The 22,804-nt window shown below is 36.1% G+C and overlaps 1 protein-coding gene across 2 annotated transcripts; it reads right to left on the bottom strand.

The window, feature by feature from the left end:
* Nucleotides 1–1,647: 1,647 nt before the first annotated feature.
* On the bottom strand, nt 1,648–22,775 carry CLK4 (CDC like kinase 4). Of its 2 annotated transcripts, XM_052643080.1 has the most exons (14): nt 22,667–22,769; nt 19,472–19,632; nt 18,612–18,678; nt 14,584–14,806; nt 13,404–13,494; nt 12,937–13,003; nt 9,440–9,556; nt 9,182–9,348; nt 8,977–9,071; nt 8,599–8,728; nt 5,794–5,876; nt 2,813–2,892; nt 2,010–2,100; nt 1,648–1,925 (listed from the first exon to the last, which is right to left on the bottom strand). In XM_052643080.1, the coding sequence occupies exons 2-14, from the start codon at nt 19,572–19,574 to the stop codon at nt 1,785–1,787; spliced, it is 1,455 nt and encodes a 484-aa protein (XP_052499040.1). In that variant the 5' UTR covers nt 19,575–19,632; nt 22,667–22,769; the 3' UTR covers nt 1,648–1,784. The 2 variants fall into 2 exon arrangements, with proteins under 2 accessions (XP_052499040.1, XP_052499039.1); XM_052643079.1 differs by lacking the exon at nt 18,612–18,678 and having other exon boundaries at nt 22,667–22,775.
* Between the last annotated feature and the right edge of the window lie 29 nt (nt 22,776–22,804).

Here is a 22,804-nt window from a genome sequence, read left to right on the forward strand (position 1 = left end):
GCCTGGTGGGCTGCCGTCTCTGGGGTCGCACCGAGTCGGATACGACTGAAGTGACTTCAGCAGCAGCAGCAGCAGCATGAATTAGGCCTAGACACTAGCAAGTATCCTTCAGTAAAAAATGCAAACGTTTTTCAGAAAGGAAAGGGATTAGCAATCATTAACTTATTCATAAGAAATAATGGGATTTTCTTCCCCCTCCCTCCTATATCCTGGTATCAGCTAAATAAATTTATGTTTCTGATAGGGGAGAATGTAAACATTCATTTGGGAACTCAGAAGTACTTGTACGGAAAGGTTGGATGCTTAGGTAGTTCGGTGGTACTAGCAGTATGGAAATGGAGAGGAAAATAAAGGATGGCTGACTCCTTAATTTCTATAACTGTGTTCAGCAAAAACCTTTTCATCAAATGCGCCTTTAAAAAACCTTATTACATATAACATAGTTCAATTACACGTGGACTGCATCAGGGGCCTTAACATAATTTATGCAGTGATGCTTTGCCAAAATTTATTTCAGCTCTTTAACATTTCTAGCCAACTTCAGCAATGTATCTCTACTGTATGTGCAAATGCTGCCAGTGGATTCCATACAGAAACCCACCTTGGTTTCACTATTTATCATACTAAAACTGAACTTTATGTTCAAAAGCAATAAAACTCAAGTCTTTGGTAATGCACTTCAGAAATGGGGATACCGTCAACAAAAAACCTGTATCCGGATAATCGATCATGAATTTTACAACAAAAATATTTTTACCTTGCAGACTGATCAACAACTTTTTTTTTTTTAAACTAATGTTTACCATATCGTTTTTAGTGTGAAATTAGTAATAATAAGGAAAAATACCTTCAGGCAAACAAAAAGGTCATGTTAGCCAATTAGGGTCTGAAAACTGCAGTTTTCGTATCCAGGTGTTTTCCATTCAAATCATGTTTTTTTTTTTTTTCCCAATAAAGGTTAACATAAATATAAGCTGCTTAACAATAACCTTAAAGTCTCATAGGCTGAGGTTTAAGTATTTATACTTCATATGATAAGGAAATAGATACTAGCAATTTCAACACCGGAAAATTTGGCATTAAAAACCTCAGTAATCAGAACTTCTATTTCTATGTATGTGATATAAATAGCCATTGGAAAATAGGGCTTTCCAAGCTAACCTCCCATTTAATCTTAAATGAAGTCTGTATGTGGTTTCCTTAACCTATCACGATGCACAAGTTGATGTCTTTCCATGCTACTTACCACCACTGACATCACCCAAGGAAACAGAACACAGTACTTAAAATTTAATGAAATTTCAACAGCAAACATTTCCTATCAGATCTGGTTTCTAATATCTGCCTACTGAGAATTAAGAATACTTATTACCTGTTCAACAACTACAGAAAAAAAATTAAAAGTGTGAGGTATAGTCATTTAAGAGTGAAGTAGTCAAGATTTTCTTTTACTCAAAAAAAGAAAAAAAAAATCACTTCAAAGAGTCAACTTTCATGTACAAAACACAAGGTCAATCACAATTATCACTGGACACAAAGGATATTCCAAAGGTTTTTAAAAATGGTAATTAATCTCAAAAAAGGAAAATTAACTTTAGCTTTTATATTTCATTATCAAGACCATGTTTGCTTAATAATTATGCTATTGATACAAAACATACAGTATTTACACTTAAATGTACAAAATAATTTAATGTTTACAAAAATATTAGAATGTTGAGCTGACTGACACAGTCTTAAGTAATCTCTTCTAGAGAAGTATAATAAGACCACTGATTTCCATTTCATTTCTTTTTTAATAAGTCAAAGAAAGGATGCTGCAGTGCTTCATCCAGAGTAATTCTTTTCACTGGATCATATTCTAACATTCTTCGAACGAGGTCAAACAGTTTCTCATGTTCTTCATCATGACAGAGCATAAATTCCTGAGGAGAAAAATGATGTTAAAGGACATTAAAAAAATGTTTAAAAGTTAAAAAAAAAAAACCCACATATCTTTTTTATCTTACCTTCAACGGTTTACAGCGTCTCCTAACATATCTACCAGCAGAACTATGTTCATCCCAATCTAGCTGATTATGATGAAAATACTTGCGTTTTCTACAGGAAAGAGAAGTCTCGGTTAGTTTTAAAAAAAGATTCACATGCTTACCCTACCCTCACCAGAGAACAGGGTAACAGACAGAACCCTGAACCATAAGCAGCTCTCTCTATATACATAAGCACACAATTTCTAAAAATCTCAACAATAATTATTTATCAGATATCTTAAATTATATCTTTCTTCATCTTGTACCCTATAAGGTTTTAGTATCCCACCTAAGTTGTTCCCAAATACCACATGTGTAACAATGCCAGCTTTAAAAACAGGTTCCTATAACCATTTGTGTAAATTCTGATGTCATTAGATCTGGAATGAGGCTGAAAATCTTTAACAATTCTACAGGTGACTTGTGGTAAAGCTATGTTTTGAAACCTCTTACATAGTATCTTGTCCAAAGACATATAGCTAGTTAGCAAAAGTGTGGAATTCAAACTTAAGACTGCTATGACTCCAAAATCAAGGTCTTTTTACTACTCTGTGTATTATTTTTGTATTGACCTAGGAAAACATTTATGCAAAGGTTAGCCTGAATATAAAAACACCATTTTATTTACTAGATCACAAAGTAAACACTGAATTACTTTTCAAAAAACTTCAAAAATTCACAATCTACAAGTTTTTGGAATAAGCAATAACAAAGATGGATTTTCTGTAGTGTGAATATAGGCCACTGTATGTACCCAAGGGCTTTAATCTTAGAAAACATACCTTGTTTTCTGAATCATGTGTGTTGGTATGGGTCCTAATATTCGTTCCATCATTGCCAGGTGCTCTTTACTATCATGAGTCTAAAAAAAGTAGGAAAAAAACTTAGCACTTCCCATTTCTGTACATGCAATAAAGGGAAACAAAACAGTGCTTCCGTAAAAGGAACAGGTTAGACAATTATACAGTTCATATTACACTCCATTTCAGAGGACTATAACTGCATGAGCTGTATTATCTAATGCAAGCCCAGTAAAATTGAAGTCTTTCTGAACTGGATCAGTAAGGGCTGTATAGCAGATGGTGAACAGGTTTTTAAAATGTATTTTATTGCCGTAGAGTTGATTTACAAAGTTTGAATAATTTGTTTAATGTAAAACTGAACAGTTTTTCCTTATTTATTTGTATTGACTGCAGTGTTTAAGATGCCTGGGGAAGATTACCAAAAATCTGTCTCATTTTATCAGTTGCTTAACTAACCTCCATTTACTGAATGAATAGCAACCTTGTAACACTTCCTAATCCTAGATAATAAAAATACAATCCCAGTAATTCTTACAACCCAGAGCTAAGTATGTGGGAACATGACTTTCAGAGAGATTAAGATACTAGCTCAATATTATATAGTTCATAAATGAGGAAACTTGAGCTGTGAACCCAAGTGAAAGTTTTATTCTTACATTACATAGTAACAGAGTTTTGGCTAAAGTAGAATAAACTGTTAAACTGACAGCTGAAACCGTACACTCCTTGAGCAGAGGCTGGCAATTTTTCTATAAAGGACCAGATAGCAAATATTTTAGGCTTGGGTGGTCACAAACGGTCTTTATCACATATTCTTTTTCATTGTTTAAAGCAGACATCAGGCAGGATACAGTTTGCCAACCTCTGCTCTGGAGAGCAGTCTGTGAGCAATGCTTTTTAAACCCATTAACTACTGTGCCTAGCACACTGCTCTCAAAATTATATTCTTAATTCATGACAGGAATAAGTAATACAAGCTCCGTATCTTCACAAAGCACCTTAGCTGAAGACATTTTGGAGGGTGGAATCCAAATATAAACCGAATCTCAAACCAAAGTTAATAATCCATGCTTAAGATCCCAGTGATTTATAACCATAAAACCATTAAAAAATTTTTTTGTGTGTCAGGATGAAGAAAGCATGCACTATGCTCAACTTTTCCCTTGACCCTACAGCTTACTACCACAAAATCAGATACCACCTCCTAGGAATGGCACAATAGCTACTTTCTAGATATCAAACTTATCTAGAGTACTTTTAACCTCACTACAGATCAGACAAAAGCATGAAGTGCCCCACAGTAGTAAACACATGTATTCTGCAACCGCCACCTAAATGACTTTTAATTCATCGCAGCTTCCTCCTCATCCTGCACTGTCGTAACCTCAAATCAACCTTGACAAAATTAGCTAGGAACTCCCTAACAGCCCTCACCCTGCCCAGAACATACTTTGATCATATTACAACCCTATTTCAAGTTCTTCAATGGTTACACCACTTGCAGCTTTCAAGAGTTTGAGCTTTCAGACATTAAGTAAAATTACAAGGAAAAAATGTGGAGACCTAAATAACATTTTTGTCCTTTTACTTTGCCAAGTAAAGACTTTTATTTTTTCAAAAATAACTATTATCATCTCATAAAAGGGACATTTTAATACGGAAAAAAAAAAAAAAAAAAAACCCACCAAACAACAAAAAACAAGGAGGGATAATTTCTACTTGAAAGCCAGAATGGTAGCTGTACAAAATCATTTTCATTTTAGACCAGTCTGTATCTGCAAACCACTGACTTGTAGGATCAGCGAACTGACTCATTGGAAAAGACCCTGATGCTGGGAAAGACTGGAGGCAGGAGAAGGGGATGACAGAGGATAAGATGGTTGCATTTTATCACCGACTCAATACACATGTATTTGAGTAAGCTTCAGGAGGGCAGAGAAGCCTGGCATGCTGCAGTCCACGGGGTCACAGAGTCGGACTTGACTGAGGGGCTGAACTGACTTGTAGGATAAAACAAATATCTTTCTATGGCAAATGAGTACACTACAAGTGTCAGTACTTGCCTATTGACACTATTTTTCTATTTATCCAAAACACTTGATAGCACTATTCATTCTTCCTCAACTACAGTACCTTTCTGTATGCCCGCTGCATTTATGAACACAATTTCTTCTTCCTGATATGGCCACCACACACACTCTAGCCTTATGACAAACTCCTACTCCTCATAGCATGGATTAAACTCTATTTTCCTCAATGATGCCTTCTCTAAGGAAACTTAACTGTGCACTGTTTCTGGGTTTCCACCACACTTTTTACAATGTTCCATTTTAACAAATAGCACATTATACTCAACAGTTCTCACATTATCTATCTTGTGTATGACTTCTTTGAGGTCAGAGATATTGTCTTTTCATTTTTGTACAGGTAGTGCTTAGAAATGTGCCTAAAGTGTCACATATGCTTGATACAACGTACTGTTTCTGAGTTCAAGTGCAACATAACCAGAACCGAATGAAAACTGACCATAGTTGCACTAACATAAATTTATGAAAGCATGTCACACACACACAAAATGGATCACAGTCACATGAACCATGTTTTTCATATTCAATAGGAACCATGTGTTTAAAATCTACAATCACATGCAGAATGAATTATGACCATTCACTGAGAGTAGTATTTCATTCCATTATGGTTTTAGAGGATGACTATTTTGCACGTGCAAATTTTAATCTTAAGAATACTGATACACAATGGCAACTTTTCAAAATAGAAACCAAAACTTCAACAGGTCTTTAACATTTAAAGCTCATTATAGTGCAGTGCAACTAGAGGAACCCCTGCTCACCATAACCAAAGAAAGCCTGTGCATAGCAATGAAGACCCAGTGCAGCCAAAAATACATACATACATATATAAAGCAAAGAATTAGTAAATAACATTTAGTAAATACATACCTGAAAGACTGTGAAACCAAGGTAATATTCAATAAGAATGCAACCTATGCTCCAAACATCACAAGGCTGAGACCAACCTAAAGCTATTTAAAAACAAAACCAAGCATTTTATTATGCAACAATTTAACTGTTAATACACTAAATTTTTTCCTATGTGGGTGCTCTCTTTATATAGCCCATTTAGAAGAATACGTTTTTAGTTTTATAGCAAACATTATTCAGTATCCTTTGAGTCCTCCACATCCTTATATCAAATTATAGTATTTTAACCTAGGGGAATAGGCTTTTTATGTAAAACAAGAGACTAGCAAATGTTTCATAGTCTTTAAATTGCTTATGCAAAGAGGAAACTGTTATATCCAGTTCATGGCTGTTCTATAAAACTTTACATTAATGCAAATATAGATCAACAATTATCCTCAGAATGCAATTACTAACCCCCTATCAATTATCAGCTTGATATCTGCGTTTGTTTCCATTAAAAGAAATACTGTACCACATAAATTATGTAGGAATTGTAACAGATACAGATATAATAGATATTACAGATATTCTGAGCACCCATAAGCAGAAATACAGTCATTTAAAAGTTCACACAAAGGTATCTATATATGTACTTTCAGATTGTCTATACATGATCTATATTATACTTTCTCCTTCAGAACTATCAATAGTAATATTATTCAAAAAAGAAAGACACCTAGCCTTAAGTCTATATTTAATTAGAAAGAAACGAGGAAACCACAGATGTTTTCCTCTTTCAAAGTTTAAGTACTTAATACAACAATAATGTACTAAAAACCTACTTTAAAAGACATTTTAATTTCTTCTAGTAGTATCACTGAATTTAAAGACAAAGGAAGGAACGATATATGCAAGGAACTTATGCTTTAGTCATTTCTGTTAACCCTCACAGGGCGTTATCATTTGAACAAATGGAAGATGGAGTCTGTTTCTACTTACAGTAACACATAAAAAATTTGCAAATGATTAAGAGCTTGGACCTAAGATGAAAGTTTTCTTTTCCAATCACTCCTTTCTCCAGGCCAGCTTTCTAGCAAATGACTGTAACGTTCTGTAGCATACCACTGTACATCATCTCATTCTGTTATGGGTTAGCTCTAACACTCTGGAATTTCACATCATTCAGTTTTACCAGAATTTCCCAACTTCTGTTTATTACCCACACCCAAGATGTAAGATCAACTGTCTTCCTCTTACAACTTCCTCTTCAATCTAATTCTGCCTTTATCTTCAGGAGTAACACTTCACACAAACACATAATGAATGCTTCTAATTTTTCCATCTCTTCATTTTTTCTCCTGAAAACCAAAAACCCCAGTTTCGGATTTGTATCAACTATTTACAGCCTGGCCACCCATGGGACTGTATTAATACCAAGAATCACTATATCTTATCCAACCTAGGAAAAGGCCATAAACTGAGTGTAAGATACACTGCCGTTTTACATGCCAATAACAAAGAAAAAAATGCCAATTGTTTTGTGTTCTCCCATATGTTAAAATGCGGGAGAAAATCTGCTTCTTAAAATTAATAAAACACAGCAAGTTATCTCTTTTAATTTTTTGGCTGCACTGCACAGCACGCAAGATCTCAAGTTTCCTAAACACACTGCAGTAGAAAAGCAGAACCTTAACCACTTAACCACTGGGGAAGTTCCAGCAAGTTTATCTCTTTTTAAGCTCTGAAAATACCTCTCCATCCACGTCTCTTTCCACACACTTCTCTCTTACCTTCATTGCAGCCTTCAGTCCTCAACCATGAACATACTTTCTAAACTACTGCAACAGAAGCAGATTCTTTCAGATCACACTAAGCAGAAATCCTAGTAACATCAACCTCAAAGACAAGCTCTAAACCCGCACTGTCCTATGTAGTAGTCACTAACTACACATCACTATTTAACTCTAAAATTTAAATTAATTGGCCACACTGCAAGTACACAGTAGTCTACTTACGGCTACTAATGGCTACCATATTGGACAGTGCAGATATAACACTTCTATCATCATGGAAAGTTCTACTGGCTAGTTCTATAAAATATTCTTAATTTCCTTACCCTTTTACCAATCCTCTACTCTAGATAAACATCATTAGCTTGATTTCATACTCCTATTCTGAACTACCAGTCTTCTTGGACAAAAAGGTAAAAAGTGATTCCATGAAAATGTTTTTACTATCCAACCTCAGTCGAAACTTACATTCAGCCAAGTATTATGGTTATTCATTTAACTATTATATCTCCCAGTGTCACCTGATCTGAATTTTCCCGTCTCCAAGCCCCTCAAAGCCGTCTTTGAGTTCCCAGCTCTATCAACATGACCTGGTGATTAACTTATAAATTTTGAGGCACAAGATGCTCTTTCCCTAAGCTCCCTCTTATCATCCACCCTGCATACAGATGTCTGCCCACTAGATCTTCAGCATTTTCATCAGCACCAAGCTTCAGTGATGAGACAAAAATAGGTGTTCCCATCGCTTCAAAAACCACAATATGATGTAATTAAGCCAACAGAACTTGTTCTCTTATGATCACGTAAGACTGACTTGTTCAAAAATAACGACCACTTGGAATATCTTTACAGATGGTATCATGTTATTCCCACTTAGGAAAAATAATTATAGCAATGACCAGACAGCTTTTATGGGAACAGAAAACATTTTCTGTACACTGCTAAGAAAATCACAACTATCCACCCACTACCTGGCCCCTCGCAATAGAAGCTGTACAGAACAAAAATATCGTTTTCAATTAAAATATCAGGAAGTCTGGTGTCTACTGACCCAAAATGACCTCTGGAGCTCTGTAATGCCGTGTGGATACCAAAGTACTATGATGTTCATCATCGTATGTTGCACTTCCAAAGTCAACAACTTTGATATCTGTGTTTTTCAGTGTGCGTTCATCACGTTTCTAGAAAAGTTGAGTAAACACAAAGATCAATATATAAAATACTTTAGAGCACTATTCCAAAAGGCTTGCCCATGAATTGCCTTTTTGATTTTCAATATAACCCCATGAGAAAGGCAAAGGATTACCCTTTTTGGGTTAAACACCAGGATATAATTAGTCTTAGAGGTAAAATTTCTCATCCAAGCATCATATCAAGCTAAATTAATTTTAAAGATAACTACACAAATTAAAACAAGTCTTTAACTTACCATTTTAGAATTATATTTGACTACATAGTCAGACTTCACAAATAAAATATTTTCAGGCTTCAGATCTGTATGGGTTAATTTATTATGATGCAAAACTACAAAAGAACAAAAAGACATTATTAGTTTCACTGACAATTTGATATGTTACTTATATAATAAAAACTTTAATTTATTGGTATTTAAAAATTTAACAAACTGTACTTACAATTTATTGACTGGCAGATCTGATATGCCATTTGCCTGATGTGGTCAATTTGAAATGGCAGAAAGCTATTTTCTTTAATGAAATCATAGGTACTAAGTCCCAAGAGTTCGAACACAATACAAACATGACCATGATGATCAAACCATTCTAGCATCTGGACACATCGGCTAAAATAGATCAAAATAAAAATGATTCAGTTCCTAGAACTTTGACTATTTCATATAACGTGATAGATCACAGTTCCAATTTTATACTTACAAGACACTATTGGGATCAGTACTATTTAAATGCTCTAATACTTGGATTTCTGAACGAGCTGCTTCACGATATCGTCCCACGTTTTTTACAATTTTCACTGCTACATGTATGCCATCCCTTAGAAACAAAATGAGAAGGATAAATGTACAGGAGGTGGTTGAAGACATGCATCCTAAAATAATCTTTCAGGGCATTATTATAGCAGCTCTATATTAATGGTTTTTAAAACATTTTAAACAAAATTCACTTTACATGGAGTGATGATTCTCTTAATACCTGTGAATGATAATATTTGTTTCCAAAAGTTTAAATTTACTGAGATTTTTTTTCCCCTTTTGGAGAAGGAAGATAAAAATATAAACCTTGAATAGAATATACTACTGCTGAAAGCATTTGGTCATTCACAAAGAGAGATTGACTGTGACAGATGGTGCACAGATATTAGTGATTAAAAAAGGCTTGTCCTATGTATCTCAGTTTAATGGAAAAGACAGATGCAAACAACTTTTCATAAAGGTTACAAGTGCTTGACATGGAGTAGACAGAAGAAAGACCCTATTGATTGGGGTTAGGGCAGTTTAGACATCTTCAGAAAAGAGGAGACACACAACTGAGCCCTGAAAGACAACTGTCAATTCATCAGATTTGGGAGAAAATTCCAGCAAAGAGACACCATCATTAAGTCATGAAGCTGAAAAAATGTTTAGTTCATTCAGGGATGCCAATAGGTAGAAATAGCTACAATCTAGGGCAGTGTGCTTTAGACTGGGGCGTCCATGTGCATGTGTGTGCTAGGTTGCTTCAGTCGTGTCCAACTCTTTGTGATCCTATGGACTATAGCCCATCAAGTTCCTCTGACCACGGGATTCTCCAGGCAAGAATACTGGAATGGGTTGCCATGCCCTCCTACAGGGGATCTTCCCGACCCAGGGACTGAACCAGGTCTCCTACAGTGCAGGCAGATTCTTTACCAACTGAGCCACCAAGGAATACTTCCTACAAAGTATAGAGGGACGTGGTGGTCAAGTAGTTAAGATACAGGCTTTTACTGCCGGGGGTTCAGGTATGATCACTGATGATGAACTGAGATCTTGCAAGCCATGTGAGGCCAACCCCCTCCCGCCCCGCCAAAGATACATCTCTGAATGCTTTTGAGGACAAAGGTTTCCAAATCTGCAACTTCCTTTTGTCCTCCTTCCTAATAAGCTGACCTTTTTGAAAACAAGCCAGCATTCAAACCTGTTTTCTTCACTATAGCCTTTTCATGTTAGAAAAGAAAACCTCATGGATGTGAAGAGTAGTATGGCAAGGTATGTGCTCTAGGATGTCCCAAAAAAAAAAAAAAAAAAAAAAGAAAATCTTTGAGGCAAACAAATTTTTCTAGTGGCTGGATAGCAAATCTTTTCCAATTTGCTTAAGAAGGCCCTAAAGAAGTTATAGGCTGGTAGATCATTCAAAAATTATTTTGATGATTATAAAATCTATGATGTATATATCTCAAGGCTTAAAAGAATTACTACATGTATCATGGAAACATAATCACTACCATATGTAAAACAGATAGCCAGCGGGAATTAGCTATAGGATTCAGGGAACTCAAACCGGGGTCTCTGTGACAATCTAGAAGGGTGGGATGGGGAGGGAAGTTCAAGAGTGAGAAGACATTATGTATACTTATGGCTGATCCACGTTGATGTATGGAAGAAACCGACACAACATGTAATGCAATTATCCTTCAATTAAAAATAAATGGATTTAAAAAAAGAATTACTATAAAACTGCTGTGACAAAACTTCTTGTCTCATCTGTTTAATTGTACAGCCAAGTCTTCTAAGGGCTAATAGCTATAAAAATGAAAGATGGCTAACAGTGTTAGCTAATGCTACTGTAGTAACCATGCGTGGTGAGTGGCTTAGCTGTGTCTGACTCTTAGCAACCCCATGGACTGCAGCCCGCCAGGCTCCTCTGTCCATAGGGTATTCCAGGCAAGGATACTGGAGTGGGTTGCCATTTCCTCCTCCAGGGGATCTTCTCCTCCCAGGGATCAAACCCAGGTCTCCTGTACTGCAGGCAGATTCTTTACCACTGAGCCACCTTGTGAAACCCATTTTAGGTCTAGTATCAAAATCTGTAACAGATCTTTGTGTACTTGATCAAATTGAATACTATTAATTGGAATGTCTCAAATACTCAAGTCTTGGAATCTCAGATATTTTAAGAAAATTTTAATGGGACAACTAATGAAATCTGAATCTAACCTGCAAATTAGACAAAATTTGAAAATACATATAATATGCAAATATAGAGAATGAAAGAGTAAATACTATAAAATGTTAAATTTGTGGAATCTGGGTGAAGAATACATGGGAATTCTTTGGATTATTTTAGCAACCTTGATAAGTCAAAGTGGGGTTTCCCTGATGGCTTAGATGGTAAAGAATTGATCTACAATGCAGGAGACTCGGGTTCAATCCCTGTGTTGGGAAGATCCTCTGGAGAAGGGAATGGCTACCTACTCTAGTATTCCTGGTCTGGAGAATTCCATGGACAGAGGAGCCTGGCGGGTTACACTCCATGGGGTCACAAACAGTCGGACACAACTGAGTGACTAACACTTTCACGAAGTCAACGTATTTCAAAATATCTTAAAATGTTACTTTATGTTCACATTTTTGTGGTAGAGAGAAAAGGGTGATAAAACAAGACATTTAGGAAAATGTTCTTTATGAAAAGTGGAGTAAAAATATGTTCAAGGAAAAAGCATTTCTAAGTAGTCAAGAAAAGTTTGTTCCTGGATGACAGGAAGTATGAAGCTATTGTACTCACATTCCCCTAAACATAAGGATACATGTTTACTAAAAAAAATCAACACTTAAAAATAAGCTGGAAATTATACCCTCAACTATTTTATGATGACAAAGTCAGATGTCAATTTAAAAATGTGCACTTTTCACTCAACACTTTTACAAGTTTCACTTACAAAAAAACTTGCAACCACAGAATACATATTCTACGGCAAAACATGAAAAATGAAGCAGAGAGGATCAAGTAACAAAAAGGTTAGTATAACTCAATCTGAAGTTTATTCTGTAGGCTTTAAGTAATTTCTTCATAGTTTAAGAAGCTGACCCTAATGTGCAAATAATATATTTTGGAAATAAAGGTTTTTGAACCAAGATTAGCCATGCTTTATTGTCTCTGCAATTCAGAAGTGGGGTAAAGCACTCCAAATCTTTTTTAAAAAGCTAAGGGCCTACGTTCTCAGAAACTCTTCACTGGACCACTCACTTTAATTTCAATTGACTCCATCTGATAATGTTCAACATGCCTGATCAAAATTTACATTCATGGTAAATAAATCATACAGTTAAAGAAATTTTGAATACTTACACCTACCAGGAAACACATAGCTACCAGTTAAATTCAATTTCATCCAAATTATGGATCCTTCCCCACCAAAAATATTAGAATATTCAAAACAGAAAAAACAAACTTACATGCCATGATCAATACATTCTACAACTTTGCCAAAGGCCCCTTCACCCAAAGTGTCCACGATTTCATCTAAAGTGAGGGGGGGAGAAAGAAGTATAAGTACCTGAGCACAAATTATCAGTTATTCAAACAATGAAAGCTTAAGTGTGGAATATTTTCAAATGATCTCTATCAAAGCATAACTAAGGTTTCAGCACTCAAAATTATTTTATTTTCAGCTGTTACAAAAACAATTCAGACAGAGCTATCTTTCTTGCTCTAATCTCAAATTCCACTGATTATTTTGGAACTTTAGAGTAGAAATATTTAAACTCTATAGAAAAGAAGAAATACAAAAGAACAACAAACAAACCCACGAAAAACAAAACAAAAAAGCAATGAAGAGTTCTTTAGCCCCCCGCTGACAAACTATTCTTAAAAAGATTATTCTGTCTGCAAAGTTTAAAAAGTGTTGAAAAATATTCTATACATCTTGCTCTTAGAACGTCTCCACTTTGACAGATCAGGTGACCCTCCTCATCATCCTCTATACTCCTGGATCTTTTCCTTCGGTGGCTCTTCTGGAACGGCAAGTGGGCAGCACCAAGATCGTCCAGCCAATCAATATATCAGAGTGAATTCAGGGCAGAATACGCAATTCATTCAGCGGGGAGATATTCAGGCATTCAGATAAGCACCAGGCCACGAACAGTTGGCAGGAGCAATTTCAAATTCAGTCCCCAGAAATTCACAGGGCACAGTTTATGTTACAGAAGAAAAACATGGCAAGGAACAGATTTTCAGATAAGATACTTAAAGTGGCAATAGAAAAAAAACAACACAATTGTCTCTTTAAAATACTGACTTAATTGAAGTCTGAAATTTAAAGAATGCAAATGTCATGATCTATTAATCTCTTGTTATAAAATAGCATATGCTGTGAGTTGGGATGTCTAGTTTGTCAGAAAAATGTTTTGAAATGTCAATATTAGTTCAACAAATTTATTATTTAGCAATATTTTTAAACATACATGATTAAAATATAAGGGGACAATAAAGGCTAGTTAATTCGAATGTTCAATCTCATCAATGCTAGTTCTAGTGAAGAAAACTTGGGAAGGAAAATAATTAACTTAGTTTACTTATCAAACAAGTGAAGATATGTGAATTTAAAAAAAGAACGGGCTTTTTGGACATTTAATTTCCCACTCGGCACCCACTTTCAGAACTCCAATGTAACTAATTGCAATAATGATGCACTGTGCTATGGGACTGTATTATATTCAGGATTAAGTATCCACCAGTGCAACTTTCTATATTTGTTTCCAAGTATTGGGAAATAGGTTTCTTTTAGAAAAAAAGTTTGAAAGAAAAGATGGGTGCCTTTTCTTTTTATAAGATTGTTATAAAGCATAAAAATATTTTTAATATTAAAATGATAAAACATGATCTGGTCTACAGAATATGAGTAAATGTAGGTAAATGAGGGCTAACTAATAGCAATAAATACAGATTAGTTTTAAGAATTTTGATATTTCCTTTAAGGATTCAAGTAATTTAAACACAATTATATTCATACAGTATTATAAACTTTTCCAAACTATTGGCCCAATAAGAGCTTTTACACACAAGTAAGTATCCACCCAAAATAAAAACAAAATGAATCATACCGAATGTGACTGATGACTTGAACAGTGTCTATTACGCTTCCTTTTAGGACTGCTTCTCCTGCTTCGGACTGAAGATTTACTGCAGTGGATTCGATAACTGCTTTCAATGTCTCTGTGATAATGTCTAGGAACATATCTTTCGCAGTAGTCATTTCTGTATTCATCAATGTATCTCCGGTCCCGATAATCTCTCTCATTCAAGGACCTTGCTTCTAAATAATGACTGCAAACACATTAAAGTATTAAAAATTACACTCTTCATTCTAGAATAGTATGGTTAAAAATAAAACATTCTCTCAAGTACTGCTGGTTTAAACAGCTAACTCAATAAAAGAAAAAAGTACAAACTGATGGATCAATTTACACTTAACTCATAAAACTTAAATAATTTTACTTTAACCAACAAGTAAATGTGTTCATATATTTCTACTAACATATACTACTATCAAGAAATAAAGTTTGAGTCAAATCATTCAACATATTCAGTGCTTACTTAAGAGTCCCTTTATCTTCTGGTCAAAGTTAAGACTAAAGAAAATTCACAAAACCGCTCTTCTGAAATTCATCAGTCTTAGGATATACCTATCTGTAACTAAGCTCTCTTCCTTTTTTCAGAACTACACAATATGAGACAGGCCAAGAAGGATTCCTTTCTTAATGTTAGTGAATTTTAGATTTCTCTGGCACAGAGAATTTTCTCAAGAAAGCTGAATCAGAGCTATAATCAAATATATTTCAGCCCTTTCATTTTATAGATGGCTAAACCAAGATCCCTAGAAGGAAAATGATTTGCTATGGTTGAAGAGCACATTCTAAATCCTACTGTGTGCGCCAATTTTACACCTCACCTATCCCATCTTCCCTATTCCCAGCTTCCTATATCCTCTAAGAAATAGACAACACAGTTTTTGAAGGCTGCTTCATGTGCCAAAGATATCTAAAATATATTCCTCTTAAATGGGAAAAAGATCTTGTAATTGCTTGCTTAGGATTACCCAACCCCCTACTTCCCTGTGTATTTTGAATTTCCTGTCATTCCTGCGTGAGAAATAAACAAGAATTCAGGGAAAATAGCATCACCTGGTACCAAAGTGCTTAACTTCTGAATCTACATATCCCTTTGAAATTCTGATAAAAGATATGGACCCTGTCCCATAAGAAATGCAAAAACGCATAAACAAAACTTGGCGAGAAATTTCAGAGGCCATGGACCTCAGGAAGTAAATGGATTTCAGTTAAGCAGCCTTGATCTGACGGAAAGAAAAAGACACACATTCAATTGGCCCAGTTTCCCATCCCCCTCTCTACCTGGGATGAGAGTCCTCTTCAACAGAGTGTGAAGCTTCAAGAGGGATGCACATGGAGCACTGAGGGAGAGAGGGGACACCTGCCCAGTCAGACACATCAGCTAAAATAATCCTAACAAGCAATGGCGTGACAGATGTTGACTAGATTGCCCTCACCAATAGGTTTCTTTTCCCCAGAATATGCTGTCATTCTTTTTCACAGGGGAGCTGGTTTAGGCAGAAGTAAAGGAGAAGCATCTCTAAAACTCTTACTCAACAGGGCTGGCATCAAATCCAGGCTGGGGAGATGCAGAAACCCCTTTTCCCTTTTCTCCAGTGTCAGCCTTAAGTTCTAGCCACTGGAGAAACAATTCAGGATGTTAGGGTAAGACTTTAGGTCGTCTATCAGTTGCTTGGAACCACATGGTATCTACATCAAGCTAGACATTACTATACCCTGAAGGGCACACCTGTTTAATCCTGTAAGGCATCCTTCCCATAAAAGGCCAAAATTTATCAGAAAAAAAACCTAACACTAATTATCTTTAGCTGGACTGGTGCATGAGATTAGAGATGCTGATAACCATAATCTTCAGAATAACACAGACAGGGTGAAGTAATACCATGAGAATAAAAAGCTGAGGACTTCTTCAACCTGTAACAACCAAAGCTTAGAGATTACATATACAAAATCTACAGAATTATAAAGGCTACATGGACAGAGTGAACAGGATGAACAGATTGATTTCATTTCTAAAAATATTCACTAATCACCCAGTGAATATTTCACTATAGTTCTTCAAAATAGCCAAGACTAATGAGGCTATGCTCATTCCTTTTTATTTCCACACAGGTCCTGTGGGAGATAAAAAATATATATGAGGCAAAAATCTCTGCCAACAAATAATGACTCAACAATGCAGGAAATGCCAAAAGCCTGTATATGAGTGCTTAGGGTCACAGAGGGGGAAAAAAAATCTCAAAATGCTTAAAACGGTCACGGAAAATCTCATGAAAAAGAGAAGATTTACATTTTAAAGGGAAATCAGAATTTGGACAAAGTAAAAAGTAGAAGAAACGAGACGGGATAAAAATGGCATATTACCATCTGACATTTATAGAGCACTTTAGCCACAGTGGCTCAGAGATGAGTTTGTCTACGTATTACTTAGGAAATAATTTCAGCAAGAGCAATTTTCAAATAGGGATGCCTAAGCAAATAAGCTGGGAACAGATCATCCAGAATCCTGCATGCCAGCCTGAAGAGCTTAAAACAGCGTTTCTCAGAGGATGGTTTATTAACAATATCAAAATAATGAATTATTTAAAATGAAGATCCCTGGCCTCAGGTGAGGCTCACTGAATAATCTGGTAATATGCATTTTAAACATACCTCCAAGGTGATCCTATTCACACTACAGTTTGAGAATCACTTGTGTAAGGCTTGATATTCTTAGGTTACAGGGACTTCCCTGGTGGCTTAGCAATAAAGAATCCCTCTGCCAATGCAGGAGACACAGGTTCAATACCCAAATTGGGAAGAACCCCTAGAGAAGGAAATGGCAACCCCTCCAGTACTCCTGCCTGGGAAATACCATGAACAGAGGGGCCTGGAGGGCTGCAGTCACGACAACTCTACATTACAGGAAGACATTTAAGGATACAAAATGAGTGTTCACAGCTACATCAGTTTTCCTGTGCAGAATTAACCAATCAAGCCTGTAGAAACCGGGCAATTCACAGGCTACTTATGAATCAGGAAAATAAAGACACTTCACAATATATGTGAAAAAAGGTACGATAACTCATATACAATAAAACTGCTTATAAATCAGTAAGGAAAATACACTTTAATAGAAAAAAAGGCTAAGAATACAAAAATAATGTTCAAAATGAACTACAATTAAAAAAAATAATGTTCAGTGGTCAGTAAATATATGACAGAGGACAAACTCAACAGAAATTTAAAAATTCAAATTATAACAAAACACTATTCTTGGCATTTCAAAATAACCAAGACTGATGAGAGAATGTAGGAGCAAGCTGTAGGGAATATAACTTGGTACAAACTTTCTGGAAAAATACATAAATATGTAGCAAGAGTCTTCTAAGAGTTCACACTCTAAACTGTCCTGCCTCTTCTTAGAATTTATTTGTAAGAAATACCAGAGACAAAGATTTGTACACATAAGTATTTTTAAAAATAATCAGAAATAATTTTACATCCAAATAATGGGGGATTAGCATCCTATCAAAATTACCTTCATACATTTCTGTATTTTTCATTTTTTTCAGTAATTTTATTAAAAAACACTCTTGTAAAGTTTTGAATCTTAGAAAGACTATTAGACTACTCCAGATTATGGAGAGTAATTACCACCAGACATCTCTGGTGCCAAGAAGAAACTATTAGTCTAGCGGTTATTACACAATCATGTTTATACAGTTAATTATAACATAAATGAACTGTTCATCAATCATACCAGTTCTTTTTTACCTACATAATGAATAAACTTATGAATAATTAATATTATGATGTTATGCCTTACAGAGTATTTTGTATTTAATATAGGATACAGATAATCTCTATAGTACATTAATTTAGCTCAGGTCATTGAAATCCTGGCAGAGATTCTCTTTTCATACAATGTAAAGAATGATTAGTCTGCATTGATTACCAATAAGCTCACTGTTCTGCAGAACAGGTCTGTTTTAGCATGGAAAAGGAAAAAAATTACATACTGTTTTTTAAAGTAACCCCAGCTGGCTAATTTAGAAAGCAATCTGGCAAACAGTCCCAATGGAACATCTGCACAAAACAAGGAGAAAACATAGAACCAACAAAAACAAATGAGAAAGGGAAATTAATGGAGGACAAAATGAAAGAAACCACTCACCTAGGCTTTGTTTAATCATTTAGGAACTTTACAAAATTCCTCCAATTCTACATAAATGTATTACCTCCAAATTTTACACTGGTAAAAATATACTAAAACAGGACACATGCCATTTGGTATTTTTATCGCCGCCCTTCCCTAAATTACTGGCTACTGCCTACGCAACGGAATGGTTCTTAAAACAGCCAAGCTTCGAAAATTCCCAAATATATTTACTGGTCTTATCTACAATCCAGCATAAGCAACTAATCCTCAGAGCATGTTAACATTCTCACAGGCACACTATTTTTCTAATTTGGGTAACTCTCCCCACCCTTCATTCTCTCTCATTTGTGGAGCCCTAAATAAATGCCCAATGTACACATCTGCCTAGTATTCACATACAAATTGAAAGCACTTGCTGGTCCTTTAATCACTTCACTTGTGTGTGTCCTATCACCACTTCTGTGTCTCATTTCACACCACTCCGTTACCGGCAGCAAGACTGGGTCAACTATCTCCCATAGGTCCCAAATGGATTCATGAGGGCAGAAACTCTGTTCCACTCACAGTAATGTCTAGCATATAACAGGCACTCAGGAGATCTTTTCTGAATATTTGTTGACGGATTTATAAAAACAATTTGACAGATGAAAGCTATACAAGCTAATGGCAAATCATTTACACTATTTGTGTTAAAATGGTACTAGTTCAAGGGTAATTTACCAATCAGATTCTTTAAACTGGTGATGTGGTTTACAGTATCTGTTCTCTTGCGTACTGCTGTGGGATCTCCTCTTCCGTTTGTGACTTCCACTATAGCTTTCATGTCCCCAGCTTTCTCTGCTATCCCAATCAGGGCAGTGAGTTCTTTTGGAATGCCGCATCTGTTAATGGAAATGAAAAGTGAGTTGTGGAATCAGAGAAGGCTTGTTTAGTAAATATGGTACTTTACATTAATATCGATTAAATACAAAAACACCTAAGACATGGGGTCGCAGAGGTTCTAAGATGTTTGTAGGTAATGTTTCTCAAGGCATGGGGGCACTATCCCACTGGTATGTCAGATGATTGATTCTAAGTGGCACACAGATCCTGGTACTAAATGATAACACTGTGAGGCCTTAATACTTTCTTTTTCAATTCTTCTGGATAAATTCTCAGTTTGGTGCTTGTCTTCAACTAACATTCGTTAACTGCTATTTTAAAAATAGAGTCAGGATTCAGGCTTAGAGTCTTTCTCTTGTGTCTCCTGTCTTGGCAGGTGGATTCTTTACCACTGCACCATCTGGGAAGCTTTCTTACCTTTTTCCTATGGTAAATTACCACTAACTTCTTAAATTACTGCTATTATCAAACTCTAAGTTATTGATGTTAACTTTAAAGGTGAGCTAGTTTAAAACAAGTATCACCAAGTATCATGCACCTTTGGCAAAACATTGTAACACAAATAACTGAAGTCAGAGAAATACTTAGGGATACTAATACAGGAGATGACTTTGTTTTAAAGGTAAGAGTCACTAATGAAGATCCTTTTGCTCCCTCAAGAGTTCCATTCTCTAAATCTTGAGAATGACTCTCAGCTTTGAATAGAATTCAGGGTGTGAATAGAACACAGTATTCAACTGAGAACCTGAAGACCAATAAAAAGCCATTTTATGAATTCATTTCTTCTAACCACAAGTTTATTTTCAAATCATCCTGCAGCCTTCTTAAAATTAAACGTATCTGTTGTAGATCTGGCATGACTAAGAAAATGAACCTATAAGGACGAATATGATCACACCGAAATCAGACAGCAACCTACAAACTTCATTAGGTTTTTTAGGATCTGTATTCTAACAAGTCATCCCTATGCCTCTCCACATCTTAGCTCTTTCACAAAGCAGCTTTGTTTTTAACAGCTGTCCAAACTCTGTTGAAGGCCCTGAGTTTCACAACCCAGCAAGGAGCTGAAAAAGGTAAACTGGAACAAAGCCAACTTAGTTAACCTCCTTCAGTTTGACCAAATGACTCAGTAACAAGCAAATGAATTCAAGTAACAAAACTTAAATGATTTCAAATGGTTTAAAAAAGATTTTGAAATGAGGCATCTCCTGGGAGGTATTTCCTAAGAAAATATAGCTAAAATGCCATCAGAGCCTGAAGCCACTAATACTCAGGTCTTTTAACTCACTTCTCTTACTGATTCTAATGCTATGCCCATCACACATACTTCTGATATGTAGCTTCTCTTTTAGCTTGTTTTAAAAAAGAAAGACAAGACACTGGTTAAGTTAAACAAAAGCTCTAAAACTCTAGTTAGGGTTCTCACTGGAAATTGGTAAGTGAGCATTTGGATTTGACCTATTCATAGGTCATTTGAATATGGGAAACTGAAATAAATCACACTATAAATTAAGGAGCAAAAAAGACCATCAGAAAAGCCATAAAAGAACTGTATTTTTAGTGGAATTCTTCTGACCCTTTGATTACCCCAACTGGATTTTAATCACACAGGAACTTTAAAATTGCTTAGTTAAGCATTCTTAAATCATACCAAGCAAAATCCCATCTGATGTTTGATGCTTATTATTATGACTAATACATAGTTTTTGCAAAACATGTCTGTTTCAGTTTTTTCCTTCTACTGTCAGCCAGCCAAAACTAGCTCACCTGTGAACAAAACGTAATTCTTATATAACCAGTTATCAATGTGCAAATATTAAAATAACCGTCTTGGGAGAGCCAAAGTTTTTTATTTCTCTAGCCAAGTTCACTACTTTCATTTTAATTCATCTGTTAGGAAGCCCTCCTTCACTACTATTCAGAATTATTTTCTTAGGAGGCCAAGAAAAGAATCCCAGACCCAGGTTACACAAATTAAGTTCCTTCACATACAAAACAAAAAACAAAAACAAAAACCCACCCCCCTAGAATTACTGCATTACCTCTAACTAATAAGAATTCTACATGTTAGAATCATCAGACATCTTCCAATAAAAACACCAGATACAAAAAACACCAGATATGCTTATATCCGTCTTGGAAACCTGATTCTCTACTGCCTTTTAACACTCTATTTTACCCAACAATTTTATATCTATATATATGGCTTTAAAATATCTATACAGGTTAAAGTTATGATTAGATGGCTCCAAGAGGATGTACCTGATAACAAAAAGCCTGAAGGTCTATGTATGGAACACAAGCATACAAAGATAGCTATAAAATGAGATCAGGAGATTGACCCGGTCAGTTTGGAGTGCTGTTCCCAAAGGACAGGCTAAGCATACCACGGTTGCTTAAGTAATCAAAGACAGTGTGATTCAAAAGCATCAGAAATGCAAATCTGCTGCAATAATGACACGCTCCACTTTAAAAAGTTTGCACAATGGATGAGTCTCTCCATATTTACATCTCATAAGCACGAGCTAAATTCCACCTGAACTCGCAGACTTGCAGTTCCTCGGACGCCCAGTCCACAGCCCCAGCCTATCCGCCAGGGCACTTGGCCAGGGCCTTTGGCGCACTTAAGAGATTTGACCCCGGAAAATCCCCGAATGCTACCAACAGCTGAGGCCAGGCACCCAGGGGAAGCTTTGACCTAGGAGTACACTTGCTCCAGGCGGTTCTAGAAGGGTTCCAAGACAGGTCCTCACTCTGACCGGCGGGACGAAGCACGGCCTAAGTTGCCATGATGCGAGAGGCCTGGGTGCTCCGAAAAAACCTAGCGGCAGAGCCGAGGCCTTTTATCCCTAAGATTTTAAATCTACTATGACGCCAGGGCAACTTTAGGTTTTAAATGTCACAAGCAGAGCTGTGTCCCAAGCGCACCCCGGTCGTCGAGGCCCCGAATCCCGTCGTTTTTCCGACATCTGGCTTCGAGACTTACAAAACTGGGAAGCCGCCCAGCCCAGAACACAGTGCCTGAAACCTTACCTCCGCAAAAACAAAAGGCCCTTTGGCCGAGAATTGTCGGCAAACCGCCGTCTTCTCTCTCCAAAAGCTGCGACAAACACCCTACAAAATGGCGGCAGCGCCGTCTCCCTACAACCCCCCGGCAGCCTCTAGCACCGC

This window comes from Budorcas taxicolor, chromosome 7 (genome assembly GCF_023091745.1).
Source record: "Budorcas taxicolor isolate Tak-1 chromosome 7, Takin1.1, whole genome shotgun sequence".
Taxonomy (NCBI): Eukaryota; Metazoa; Chordata; class Mammalia; order Artiodactyla; family Bovidae; genus Budorcas; species Budorcas taxicolor.

Bases quoted from the DNA above. Each gene is read 5' to 3' on its own strand.
- CLK4 (XM_052643080.1), bottom strand. From the start codon at position 19,574: ATGAAAGCTATAGTGGAAGTCACAAACGGAAGAGGAGATCCCACAGCA. The intron at 18,679-19,471 runs GTAAATTACCCT...TGTTTTGTGCAG, and splicing joins CAGTTTAAAGAATCTGATTG to ATGTTCCATTGGGACTGTTT. The intron at 2,893-5,793 runs GTATGTATTTAC...TACTTTTTTTAG, and splicing joins TTGGTTTCACAGTCTTTCAG to ACTCATGATAGTAAAGAGCA.